Source organism: Leptinotarsa decemlineata, unplaced genomic scaffold, assembly GCF_025532065.1.
Source record: "Leptinotarsa decemlineata unplaced genomic scaffold, Ldec_3_MD MMD2_tig00000035_RagTag_RagTag, whole genome shotgun sequence".
NCBI lineage: Eukaryota > Metazoa > Arthropoda > Insecta > Coleoptera > Chrysomelidae > Leptinotarsa > Leptinotarsa decemlineata.
Window position 1 is genome coordinate 15674856 of NW_027412540.1, and position 14342 is coordinate 15689197.

The 14342-nt window shown below is 33.6% G+C and overlaps 3 protein-coding genes across 3 annotated transcripts in view; all 3 read right to left on the reverse strand.

Moving 5' to 3' along the window:
- The window catches only part of LOC111511620 (insulin-like growth factor-binding protein 7), a 218200-nt gene that overhangs the window by 115440 nt on the left and 88418 nt on the right, over positions 1–14342 (reverse strand).
- Positions 1207–3649, reverse strand: LOC111510614 (mediator complex subunit 18). The gene has a single exon (XM_023166541.2). It carries the CDS (start codon positions 3428–3430, stop codon positions 2759–2761), a length of 672 nt encoding a protein of 223 aa, XP_023022309.2. The 5' UTR covers positions 3431–3649; the 3' UTR covers positions 1207–2758.
- LOC111513964 (mediator of RNA polymerase II transcription subunit 18-like) lies at positions 7021–7806 on the reverse strand. Its single transcript, XM_023170188.2, has one exon. It carries the CDS (start codon positions 7789–7791, stop codon positions 7126–7128), a length of 666 nt encoding a protein of 221 aa, XP_023025956.2. The 5' UTR covers positions 7792–7806; the 3' UTR covers positions 7021–7125.

A 14342-nucleotide genomic window follows, 5' to 3' on the forward strand; every position in this document is an offset into this window, starting at 1 on the left:
CTTGAAGACTGGCAGTAAAGAAATCTAAAGGAATGAACTTTAAACGTTCAAGCCAGTCTTGAATATACCTACACAGTAGGTTAAATGGACTGACGCCTATCAGAAAACAACTACTCCCCTGGCTAATACCACGAAGGGCTTTGGATTAAATCCGACCGGCATCAGTGCAGGAATATTCAGGAATATATTGCAATTGGCAATACAACTGAAAGAGTCGACCTTCAATTTTGGAACGGGCACATTTGCAGAAGGTCGACCCTTTCAGTTGTATTGCCAATTGCATATGCAGGAAATTTTTTGTGAAGATTCCTGCACTGATGCCGGTTGGATACAATCCAACCAGGGGAGTAGCCAGGGGAGTAGTTGTCTGTTGTCTGATAGTTGTTTTCGAATATACCTACTGTGTAGGTATATTCGAAACTGGCTTGAACGTTAAAAGTTCATTTCTTTAGATTTGACTCAGAATTTGATAATTTGCTACCCTACTTGATGTTATGCTATAATATTGATTCTTGGGACAGAAAGTTTTTGGCTTTCTACTTTTCCATCTTGATATAAAAAGTGAAAGAATCTTCCAAAGAAAAAAAGATTTCCAAAAAATAACTCTTTACAAGGATGTGTAGATCACGCAAAGAAGTAACTTTCAGACACAAACTCGAAGAAAAATACCACGAAACAGTTATTACACGAAAAAAAATACTTTCAAAACAAATACTTTCATATGAGAACTGAATTATACAAAAACACTTTCCTCTACTCAATTTTTATTCCAACCATTCGTTATGGAATTGAATCAGATATCATTCACAATATTCCTATCCAATATACTGAATGAAAGAGGTAAAATTTCACTGTAATCCTCACCAGTAGACATCCGATGTTTTTCCGTAAGACACATGCCTTATCAGCTCTTCAGTACCAAATCTGGAAAACGTTATAAAAAAACATTCATTTCATTAATGAAATTACGAGTTTATTCACGGAATAATTTCAATCCATTCATGTCATCGACGATAGTGCATGATTCAATCGCTCATTTCATCAAATTCCAGCCAAAGGAATCTTGTTTGAATTGATGGGATTATATTCTTAGGAGAGGTTAATTTTTAGGAAAGAAAGTTTTTGGCTTTCTACTTCTTCATCTTGATACCAAAAGCATTTTTTGGAAAATTCAGTGTTGATATAGAGGTATTTGTTTCAAAAGTATTTTTCTTTCGTGTAATTTCCAGTTTGTGTCTGGAATTACTTTTTGCATGATCTACTTATCTTTGTATTATTTTCTTTGGAATTGATTGCTTTCTTCCTTCCTTTGAAAGATTCCCACATTTTCTGAATCAAGATGGACAAGTAGAAAGCCAAAAACTTTCTCTCCCAAAAATTTACCTCTCCTAAAAATATAACTTCTTCCATTCTAAAGTTGTGATACCTGAAATAATACAAAGTAATTTTCAAGTGAAAACAATTTTTTATTCGACTTTGATGTTGTATTGTGCAATTATTCTGATATCCTTACACGATTAAAGGAAATCAAAATGTACAAAGTTCATATTTGAAAGTTATTTTTAAAATTCGTGAGTGTCAAAGGATATTCTATTGATCACATCGGTTGTTTCTATGTCTTTTGTATGTTTGTTTGTCTTACAAAAAACATCTTTATGCCACAAAATTTTTCCACATATTTATTACGAATGAAACCAACTACACATAACAAAACTATCACTCCATTCTCCAGAAGAGCAACTTTGAACAATCATCAAATATGAAATTTTTCAAAGAATAATAGACGAACATTAACTGAAATACTCAATTTTCAACTCCTTTTAGGTTTTTTCATCAACAAAACGTGTCGTTTTATCACCTTTGATTAGTGATACATTTCATAAACTTTGGGTTTTTTGAGTAACTTATCTCAATGAACGGTATCGAAGTCTTTGGACAGATCGACAAAGACCCAGAATGTTGGTATTTTTGTCGAGTGATTATTCCAAAATTTTCAGTTCATTTCATTAATTCCGGCATTACAAATTAATTTTGATCCAGAGTCTGTTTGGTCTGAAACTATCATCCATATTATTCACGGGTAGGTTTGTATAAAATATGAATCCCAAAACAGAAGGCTATGGTACACCAAGATCAACAAATATTTGTTTAAAGAACAATAAAAATTATTTATTGTTCCAGAGCTCACACAACTTCAACAGATAAACAAGATGAAATGGTGGCTGACCTCATTCTTCATTTTGTTTTACCAGATGTGGAAAAAAAAGATTTCAAAAGGACAAAAACAATTTGATAACTATTCATGAAAGCATTTATTCCGAATTTGAAAGTTTACCCAAAATTGGTAAGAATTGAACTACTTCATTTTTCTACAATCCCATCATTCCACAGAGCCAGAGCCTACCGCAAGCATTATTGTATCTGTAGTCATAGAGAATATAGAATCAAGGGTTTTCAGTCGAGTCCATTAGAGCTGTCGAGTTTGAAGGAGTATAAAGATCCTTTTGAAGAATATTTAGCTCGACTCATGGCTGATGAACGCAAATATGATGAGGATCGAGTTGGAGATATTAATGATTCAAATGAATTTGAATTTCATAATGATATATTAGAAACTACTACTGAAGTTGATTCAGAAAATAGTTCAAATGAAGAAAAGTAAAATATGTTTCGTGCATATATTTTTATTATTTCATAATGAAAATATGAAATTACAGAGGTATGAATGTTTCTGAAATGTCCACTTATTTAGAAAAAGTCACATCATATTTCCCAATCTTTTAAAATCAATTTTCTCTAACTGAACTAAAGGTCTAAGCTGTTCAGCAAAAACCTTCATATCTTCTCCAATAGCATCTTGACCGGAAGGTGCTAATACAGATAACTCTACTAAATAACTTCGAGAGATAGGCTCCACTCCTCCAACAGGTTTGTTACCTCCCATCTTGAAAATTTTTGAAACTGTGATTTTCATTCTACCTTTCCTAAACATATATCCTCTTGCAATATACTCAAAATCTAATCTGCATCCAAGTTCTGTCAAAAAGTCGGTTATAGTGGAACTGCAAGCGATGTCGATGCTAGTACGCACAACTGTTGGTTTATTTTTATCACCTAGCTCTTGTTGTCCAATATATCGTAGCTGAAAAGGTGTATTAGTTACATCTAGCGATCTCCTTACCCTCAAGGCAAACACAGACATTGGGGTTGTTGTGCCAGTATTTGCAATCCTCAGAGAAAAACAAAGTTCGTGGTCATGAAATGATTCTGGGCCACTATCAACGTTATCACATAGACCTCTTAAACGATGCAACAATACTTCAACATATTGATCTAACACTGAACCTTGTAGTAAATATTCTTGATTTGGAATAATACTGCACTTGAGAGCAGCATTCATAGAGTCCGTAGCATTCCCAGGTGACGACATATTGAATTTTTCAAGAAATTATACTTTAATAAATTAAATGATATACTTGGTATATATTTTTATGTTCACTGCCACTTCAGTCTCATCTTAATGAATTTATACTATTTGTAGGTAGTATTTTACCTTAATAGGTGAGGTTAGTACAGGTAGACGTTACCAAGGTTACCACCACAGGCCACAGAACACTTAAAACCTATGCCTAAAGTTATCACGAAACATAATATTGTTTTGACAGGTAGAATTGAAACATCTAGCGTAATTTGAATCTGAAGAAAACACTTTTCCCAGACAAAGGCACTGTCTCTAGACGCGCTTTTCGCTAACCAAGTTAGCATCATCGAAAGAAGAAAAGTATTTTCTTTTATTTCTTCACAGTGTTGCCAATAATGAATTGTCAAGTTACCTACAATAGACAATGTCCTCAGTTTCATTATATTTTGATTTCAATAAATGTTTTAAATGAAGCTGTGAAAATTGGAATTGACCATTATCACATAGATATGGGTATATTTCGGTCAGTCTCCAAAAAAATATTTGGAAGATATTGAAAAATATATAATAAATGTTGCAAAAAGACAGATGGAATATGAATCTTTCAACGAATCAGATGAAAGCGGGGACCAAAATGTAGACGACTTTTTTTATTTCACAGATTCCCAAGATAACCAAGTAGTAGGCATTGTAGGCAGTAGTAGTACTATGAACGAACAGGGAACTGAGGGTACCAGTGAAAGTAGCAATAATACTACTAAAATTCAGCTGGAGTTATTAAGATATCTGGAAGACAAAATATCGAATTTACAAATTTTACATGAATACCCAATATTGAAAAAAGTGTCACTCAAATATAAAACATGCTTACCTTCGTCAGCACCAGTAGAAAGACTTTTCTCTTTTGCAACTATGATTGATACGCCAAAGAGAAAAAATTTAAGTGATGAACACTTTGAGGTATTGGTACTGACGAAGGCAAATTCACACTCAGAGGTACTATTATATATATAAATGTCACATCTAGCGAACATTATGGTGAAGCTAAAAATATATTTTTTTCACTGAAATGTTCTTTGTTTACAAAATGAATATAAACAGTTTTTTGAGTTTCTTTTATTTCCTATCTTTTCATCACTTTTTGTGTTTGGTATTCATCCCTAGTATTTTTACTTGTATACATTGGAATACTAAAAGTACTCTAAAAGTATTCGTAAAAGTATCCGAAAACTTGTATCCGAGTACATATTTAGGTGAAAGTATCCGTAATTTTTTTGAAAGTGTCCGGATACATTGAAAGTATCCGGTATTCGGATCTTTTTTTCCTGTATCCGACCCAACTCTGCCGAACATGAAAGGTCCTTCAGACTGGAAAAAAATGATTCGACGTTTTCAAACCATTCCTTGGCATGCAACCACAACCGAATCTAAACGATACGAAAATTCTTGAGGGTATTTCACTGGTTCTGCAATATTTTGCTATGGATTGTTAAAGAGTACAAAACTATCACTATTATTCTTAATTGATTCACAACTGTTGTTTTAATTTCGGTTTCAGTTATATCTTCGATAAAGATGATTTACAAATATCCTAAAATTTCAGTAAATTTCCTTCGATTTCTTCACCAATTTTCCGTTGTTTCTCATATTTTTTTTAAATAATTCTCCTTTTCGTTCAGTTAATGCTTCAGTTCTTATGCCTAAATTATGTTTTTCATGTACTATAAGTCGTCTCATAATTGTTATGATATTTTGAAATGAATTATTGATGATACCCCTGAAAACAATGATTAGAGTGGATACTAACACAAGAAATCGTTGTTGCTGAAACCTCTCAAACATGGCACATATCCCTGGTACCACTGTACCACTTTGTGTTTCATTAAACCACGGCCTACCAGCTCGGATTTCCTTTTCATTCTTTCATTTCTTTCATTCGGCCGTGAAAGCCTTTGTTCTTTTATATTGGAATATTTGTCAATATTGAGAAAAAACAATTTCATTTCACGGAAATACGTGAATAGACTCTTTGAGTTTCAACTATGTGATGAAACAATGTGTACCTTTTGAATTCATCAGTATAGCGTATTACAAATAATTTTTTGTACAACTGTCATTGAAAGTGACATTTTTAATGGTTGTCAAGAGTATTAAAAACTGATGTTTACAAAGTAGCATGTTAAAAATATTTTTAACACTAGTGTTGAAATTATTTCCAACACGATTTTTTTCGACCAAATAGCAATAAAAAACCATAATTATTCAATTTTCAAGAAAGTTTTATTATGAACAATAGATATAGATACAATTAAATTCTGTTACAAATGTATTATATTCATTAAATACCAGCAAGAACTTCAAATGTGACTTTAAATAAAACGCGTGAGCTGTAAATGATACTGGTTGTTGGTAACCAGGTGATACGGCGTCACCTGACACGGCCACTTCACAGCAAATGCGATAACATGAGAATAGTTAACTGACAAGAGATGTCAAAATGTGTTTTTATAGAAATATTAAACTTATCTATTGTATTATGAAAACAGGACAGTTGTACAAAAAAAAATTCTATGATATTTATGTTAAAACAAAGTTTTATTTTATTCGTGAAATTGCTCAACTCGCTTTGCTCGTTTCGCAAGCTTTTTCACTCACAAAATAAAACCTTACTTTTAACAATCATATCATAAATAACTATTTTGTACAATTGTCATTGAAAGTGACATTTTCAATAGTTGTGAAGAATATTAATAGATGATGTTTGCAAAATAGTGTGTTTGAAATATTTTTAACACAGGTGTTAAATAGATATAGATACAATTAAATTCTGTTACAAATGTACTATATACATTAAATATATTATTATTATTTATGAACATTAATATGAAAATTACAATCAGAACAACTGCTGATATTAATACCTCACGATGTTGAAGAGGCTGGTAATATATTCGAACTAGCCGACTTGACAATTTAATGAGCCTTAACATTTAATTCTTGAAGTGAAGAGGACTATGCTGTAACGCTGTGGTTATTCTTTCAGCAATAGCCGTTTATACGAGATAGATTGATCGATGTAACCCTCAGCTACTGTAGTAGACTTCCATCCTCCGTGCTTCCTAATATCCGTTACATTTACTTCTGATTTTGCTAGCAAAAAAGCAGAAGACCTTCTGAAACAGTGACCTGTATATTCCTTTGGTCCCGGGAGGTTCAGAAACTCAGCAACGGTGGAGGTCCCTTCCCCAAACGTGTTTATACCAACAGGGTTGGCACTGCATTTATAATTTGAGTATTCCAGAAAAAAAACCTAGATGATTTTTAACAGAAGGGCGTAATACAACGTATTTATTAAAATACGTCAATGTTTTTTCCAACAGTGAAAAAAGAACGACCTATTTTCGTTTTTGTATGTGGAATTTGAACAATCAATGATTATTCAATATTCCATTAATTCAATGTCACAGCTCCTCATGCCGGCAGGCTCCACACACTCTGAAAATAGCAGCAACTTTCATCATCAATTATATTTCATGATATAATCATATATTAGAAACTATTACTGAAGTTGATTCAGAAAGTAGTTTAAATAAAGAAAAGTAAAATATGTCTTGTGCATATATCTTTATTAGGTGAAGAATAATAAAAATATAAAATTACAGAGGTATGAATGTTTCTGAAATGTACACTTATTTGAAAAAAACTCACATCATATTCCCCAATCTTTTAAAATCAATTTTCTCTAACTGAACTAAAGGTCTAAGCTGTTCAGCAAAAACCTTCATATCTTCTCCAATAGCATCTTGACCGGAAGGTGCTAATACAGATAACTCCACTAAATAACTTCGAGAGATAGGCTCCACTCCTTCAACAGGTTTGTTACCTCCCATCTTGAAAATTTTTGAAACTGTGATTTTCATTCTACCTTTCCTAAACATATATCCTCTTGCAATATACTCAAAATCTAATCTGCATCCAAGTTCTGTCAAAAAGTCGGTGATAGTGGAACTGCAAGCGATGTCGATGCTAGAACGCACAACTGTTGGTCTATTTTTATCACCTAGCTCTTGTTGTCCAATATATCGTAGCTGAAAAGGCGTATTAGTTACATCTAGCGATCTCCTTACTCTCAAGGCAAACACAGACATTGGGGTTGTTGTGCCAGTATTTGCAATCCTCAGAGAAAAACAAAGTTCGTGGTCATGAAATGATTCTGGGCCACTATCAACGTTATCACATAGACCCCTTAAACGATGCAACAATACTTCAACATATTGATCTAAAACTGAACCTTGTAGTAAATATTCTTGATTTGGAATATTGCACTTTAGAGCAGCATTCAAAGAGTCCATAGCATTCCCGGGTGACATATTGAATTTTAAAGAAATAATACTTTATTAAATTAAATAATATACTTGGTATATATTTTATGTTTACTGCCACTTCTGTCTCATCTTAATGAATTTATACTATTTGTAGGTAGTATTTTACCTTAATAGGTAAGGTTAGTCCAGGTAGTCTTTACCAAGGTTACCACCACAGGCCACAGAACACTTGAAACCTATGCCTAAAGTTACCACGAAACATAATATTGTTTTGACAGGTAGAATTGAAACATCTAGCGTAATTTGAATCTGAAGAAAACACTTTTCCCAGACAAAATTGGCAGATCCGCATTGTGAACTGTAAATTCAGATACTCAATCAAGCCAAGTACCTCTATTAGTACCTACACGTGTGGTATATAATGGCTAATATAATGAATTATTGTTTTTGTTCTGTTGGATCGGGAAAAACTTTCATTTTTAGGTATTGAACTTTCAGGCATCGTGGCTTTTCCGACGTTCATACCAATACTTCAAATACATATTTGGAAACTGTGTATTTGCATTGTTTCCACTATAATCATCAAGCAACTTATTAAAGACAATTTTTTCAAGAATTTTATTCTCCCGTTTCAATTCAAATCTAAATTTGAACTCGGATAAAGTGACTGGATTATAGGTTTCTTAAGAAACTCATGCACGACCAATTTAATCAATGTTGGAATTATCACCCCATCAAGTAGAAAACTATTGTTCTCCCCGATGGCCAAAGTATATCTCCAGACATTTACAGAGAGCCATAACCATCAATTAAATACCAAAGCCACGAATGGTGTAAAATGAAACCTATCGACGGATATAGGAGCCTTGCAGAAAATCCAATTAATTTGGAAGTGAGGCAGAGCAAGTGGAAAATTCTCTTTTATTAGTTCCTCTCCAGCAAAATTCACTTACAACTTCCTAACGGTTACTTCTTGAAATATTTTCATACCTATACCATTTTTACTTAGTAGAATAGCCTATAAAGATCAGGAGTTAATCGAAAATTTTCAATGGAACTCCATTAAAATTTCATATATATGAAGAAAGCAGTGAAAGGGACTGGCTTGTGAATAAAAAAGTTGACGGCAATTTCAGGTAAGGCTATATAGACTATGTACCACAAAGTACTCGATTTTTGTTCATTAGGTAACCGATTAGAGCTGAATTTTATGAAAACGATTGCGCTCTTGAAGTTTTGGGTTTACATCTCACTAGCTCTTGTAGCCCAGAAATCATTTCAAATTATAATGAATTCATTCAATATACATTTCTTGTTTGGAGAACGGAATGTATTATTTCAACTCCTGCATTTCAACGACAACAACAAATTTTAAAAAAATATCACCCTGACCCTCTTGTTGCAATAAATGAGTATTGGTATTTTGAAATAAATATTTTTCCAAATATCAATTTTTTCCCAAAGATTTTCACTGATATCTTTAAAAAAATATATCTGTTATTTTGCTTGGGTTTCGGGTTTTGCCGTGGTCTTCTTACAATCTCCAAACGTTTCAGCTGCAGTTACGGCAGTCATCTTCAGTGACGCGGTCGAAGTACTCCTCTTGACGTATCATATGACCACGCCACTGAAGATGACTACTGCAGTTGAAACGTTTGGAGATTGTAACCAAAGAAGACCACAGCAAAACCCGGAAACCAACCAAAACATTGATGTCAACTATGAACGCCTACATTCCTATACTGATATATCTGATGATTCGTGGAAGAATTATGACTCATTGATTCGAAATTTATCAAAATGAGAAATTTCAAGTTGACGATTTGAAAATATTGAAAGTATATGAAGAGTTTAGAAGTTATGAAAGTATGTTGACCACTTTCACCTGAGACCATCAAGTACGACAATTTTTTCTCTACTTATTTTATTTTTCTAATATAACCATCAACTTTCGATCTTTAAATGGAACTATTATTATTACGCTTTTATAAGCTTCACCTGTATCTATATATGTTTGTTTGTTTATTTGTTTGTTTGTGACTCCAGAATTATCGACATTATTGTTTGATCTATTCGCGGTCAGATGGCGCTGTATGTAACCTCCTTGATGTAATTCGAACTCACTTTACATGTATTTCTTCATTTGAAAAAATTTTTTTTTTATTACCACACACGTCTGCTGCCTTATTTGTAACCTTTTTTTGCGCACCTGCTGCTTCAGGCTCCATCTCCGAAATCAATGGCCATTTTTCTAGACAATATACGGCTGATTGATCCCAAAGTTTAAATAAATATAGTTTGAAAACCCTAAAAAACACGCTTTTTATCGAATAAAAAATCTCAGTGTAAATTGATTGAATTCACTACCTGGTTAGAATCAAAAGCAAATGCAGCATGCCAACTTTTGATTCCATGTACTTCTGACGACATACGTTGAAATTCAAAAAATTAAATACGCAAGGATGTTACCCTGACAACAAAAACCATTTCCAAAACTTGTATGTGATGTAGCAATGAAATTCATCATTTGACTGTTCATCCAAAATTCAAAGCTTTCTCAACAGACGAAAGATGGTCCTTCATAACATCAAAAATAATATGTTTTTCTTTTTTCCATTTCATAGCATCAAAATCTGTAGAAAAAAAAAATTGTGCAATATCAATGGCTGTCAAAAGCCTCATCATGAACTGTTACATAAAGATTTTGATTGGGCAAGATAATTGGCAATTACTGGTAAGTACAAAAGTTATATCAGGATCTTGGCATGGGCCTGCAGCCAGTAAAACGCCTCTTGGATGGGTCATACATGGTAATTTCAGGAATAATGATCAAACTGTACCTAAAAATTTCGTCCAAAGAAGATTTACGTGCTCAACAAATTTTAGATACAACAATGAAAAGAGTTGGAAATGAGTATGAAACAGGTCTCCTTTGGAAAGCAAATGACCTGGTTCTACCAAATAGTAGAGACAATGCATTGAAAAGACTTCATGCTACTGAAAGAAGAATGGATAGAGACGAATCGTTTGCAAAGAACTATATCGAGAAAATGCAGGAGATGGAAGGTAAAGGTTATATTTCTAAAATAGATTCTGAAAACATCAAATGTAATTGGGACAGAATTTGGTTCCTTCCTCATTTTGGAATAACTAACCCATGCTTCTGCGAGGTCCAATGGGATAAGTTTAAATGATTTTCTGTTAACTGGACCTGACCTTTATAATTCATTGCAATAAATACTCCTTAACTTTCGTATAAATAAGTTTGCTTTCACTTCTGACACCAAGGAAATGTTTCTTAGAGTCAAGATGAGAAAGGAAGATAGAATCTCTCAACAGATTTTATACAGAGGAATGGAGAGGACAAAACAACCAGATATTTATGAAATAAACGTTGTTTTCTTTGACTCAACTTGTGGTCCCTGCTCAGCACAAGAAGCAAAAATAGAAACGTTCGAGACTTCAGCCAATACTACCCGAAAGCGGCAAGGGATATAATCGACGCTCACTACATGGACGACTATCTTGGAGGAGCAGATACGGCAGAAGAAGCCGTAATATATTTACATAGTAAAGGACATTTTGAAATTTGTAATTGGATAGCTAATGATTCAAATATATTAAAGGATGTAGAAAATAAGTTATTAGCCGATTGCCAAAAAAATTCGATAAAAACGAATCGTCAAAGGAAAGAATATTAGGTTTCTGGTGGGACCCTAAAGACGGCACATTTACTTTGAAAACCAATTTCAATAAAATAGATAGAAGTCTATTAGATACTGGACGAAAACCATATAAAAGAGAAGTTTTGAAAGTGGTGATATCAATTTTCGATCGCCTAGGGTTCCTAGCACATTTCATGGTACAAGGTAAAATACTTCTCCAAGATATCTGGAGAAGTAAAATCGACTGGGATGATGACATTTCCGATAACTTGTACATGAAAGGGACAGAATGGATTGACGATCTAGAAAATATTCATCACTTCAAACTTCCACGACAATTTTGCATGATGGAAAGGGAAAAAAGTACTCTTCAACTTCACATTTTTTGTGATTCTTGTGAGAACGCCTACGTTGTTGTAGATTACATTCGTTGGGAACAAAACAAAAATGGGAAAGTTTGCTTCGTGACAGCCAAAACTCGAGTATCACCTCTGAAACCTTTATCAATACCCCGCCTGGAATTACAGGCTGCATTGATGGGAGCTAGATTAGGTTCTTATTTGACCAAATCTCTGCAACTCAATATTTCAAGCACGTTCTATTGGACTTATTCACAAACCATACTCCATTGGATACGATCAGAAGCTAGACGATTTAAAATGTTCGTTGCACAACGTCTTGGAGAATTACAAGAATTAAGCAACGTTTTTGAGTGGAAGTGTGTTCCGTCAAAGCAGAACGTTGCAGATGAAGCAACCAAAAGTTAAGGTAAAATGAATTTCTCAGGTGAAAGCAGATGGATAAATGGCCCTGACTTTCTATGGAAAGAATTTGAATATTGACCGAAAGAAGATTTTTCCAGAAAAGACTGTTCAATCAAGTAATGTTTCCATCAAGCAAAATTAGAAATGAGGAAAGATTTTGTTTGCGTACAGACTGTGCTTAGTGAAATCCAAACACCACAAGTTAAACATTTTTTAAAATGACAAAAATTACTATGTTCAACCGCATGGATGTTTAGATTCGTGAATAATTGCAGGAAAAACAGAAAAGATGGGGAACTTTATGTACTGGAATTGGACAGAGCAAAAATTCAATTATGGAAAAAGGTACAGTTTCAATCATACCCTGAAGAAATATTAATTCTCAATAGAAAGGGAAAATTGACGCCATCAAATAAATTGTACACATTTGATTGTTCATTTGATGAAACCGTAGGACTGATAAAATGTTATGGAAGAATTGATAATGCATTTGTGAATGAAAACACCAAAAGGCCTGTCATATTAAATGCCAAACATGAAATCACAAAATTAATCATCAAATACCACCATGAACTCGTGAGCCATCATGGTCAAGAAACAGTTGTCAATAATCTACTTCAAGAATATTGCATTCCTAAAATTCGCAGTTTTAAGCTGTTGGGCAAATTGCCACTCCCGACCACTGACGCACGTATCAACTGATCCAAATGATTCTGATACAATGACTCCAAACCATTTTTTGATTGGGCCATTATATGCGGCATTACCTTGTTCAAAATTTGAAGAAACTGATTCACATCTCCTGAAGAAATGGAAGGCAGCTCGGAAGATTGCCGATATATTCTGGCAACGTTGGTCACGTGAGTATGTGCCATCACTAATTAAAAGAAGCAAATGATACAATGAACAGAATCCTCTCAAAATAGATGATACTGTTCTCATTTATGAATCTAACGCACCTCGGAACTGTTGGCTCAATGGAAAAATAGTACATCTTTATCCAGCAAAGGATGGAAAAATACGTGTTGCCGACGTTATGAAAATAATTTTCCGAAGACCAGTCTCCAGATTATGTGTGTTGCCAGTACACGACCAGAACGAAAAGATGAGTAATTGTTGATGAGACAATTACTGAAGGGGAGAATGTTGGAGTTTTATTTCGTTTATTTAGTTCAAATTTGTTACATTCAGTATAATGATATTTGATGTTTATAAATATTTGATAATATGTATAAGTTAGCTGTGACGTTGTTGAAAAAAAATAGATTAGAGTTTGACAGACAAAAAATTGGATTTTAATTTGGTTCTTCGAGACTGGATATTTTCAATAATACCTAATTTACAGGTAAAGAAAGAACATCGAACTAAAAAGTTAAAAATATTTGTTTTTAATAAGCTTGAAACAATAATGAACGAAAAATACTAGTATTATTGTGAAAAAAACCTGGGCGCTTTGTGCCATATTTTTTGTGTGTCAAGCGCCCGTCGCTTTTTTCACATTTATACTAGTATTTTTCGTTCGTTATTGTTTTAAGCTTATTTTCAAAATAACTATTTTTAGATTTGTACTTCGATGTTCTTCAAGAGCGTGTTTTTCAGTTTTTCCAAACTATATTTATTGCAGCAGCTCCATCTCGTGAACAACGCCCCAAGCAGGAAAGAAACATCCCATTTACCAGTACAATCCAGTTAACAATATTTCCCTCAGACGAAGATTTCATACATGCAGTCTAGCCGCGTTAAAGTCAATCGAGTTCCAAGCAGAACTGCAGTTTGAGTCGGATTCTCCAATGATGAGAGGTAATACCTCGAAACCGATCTGTAGGTGACTACTCGATTAATTTCTGCTGCTGGTTGAAAGAGAAACGTCTGCAAGACTAACCTCTGCATAATTCAATGTCCATCTTGCATAATTCAATGTCCATCATGGTATTAGACGGGGAAGTAGTTGTTTTCCGGCAGGTATTTACCAAAACCTACTATAGAGGTACGTGGAGAGGAATGCTCATTTCGAGATTCGGTTTCGAAATATTCATTTTCTTATACGTGTGTATCTCCCTCGATACACTCTTCAAATTTATTTCGATTTATATTTGTTTGAAGGTGGTTGACAATGTTTCATAGTAAATTTTAGTTCGGACTCCTATTGTCTAATATGATTTGAAAT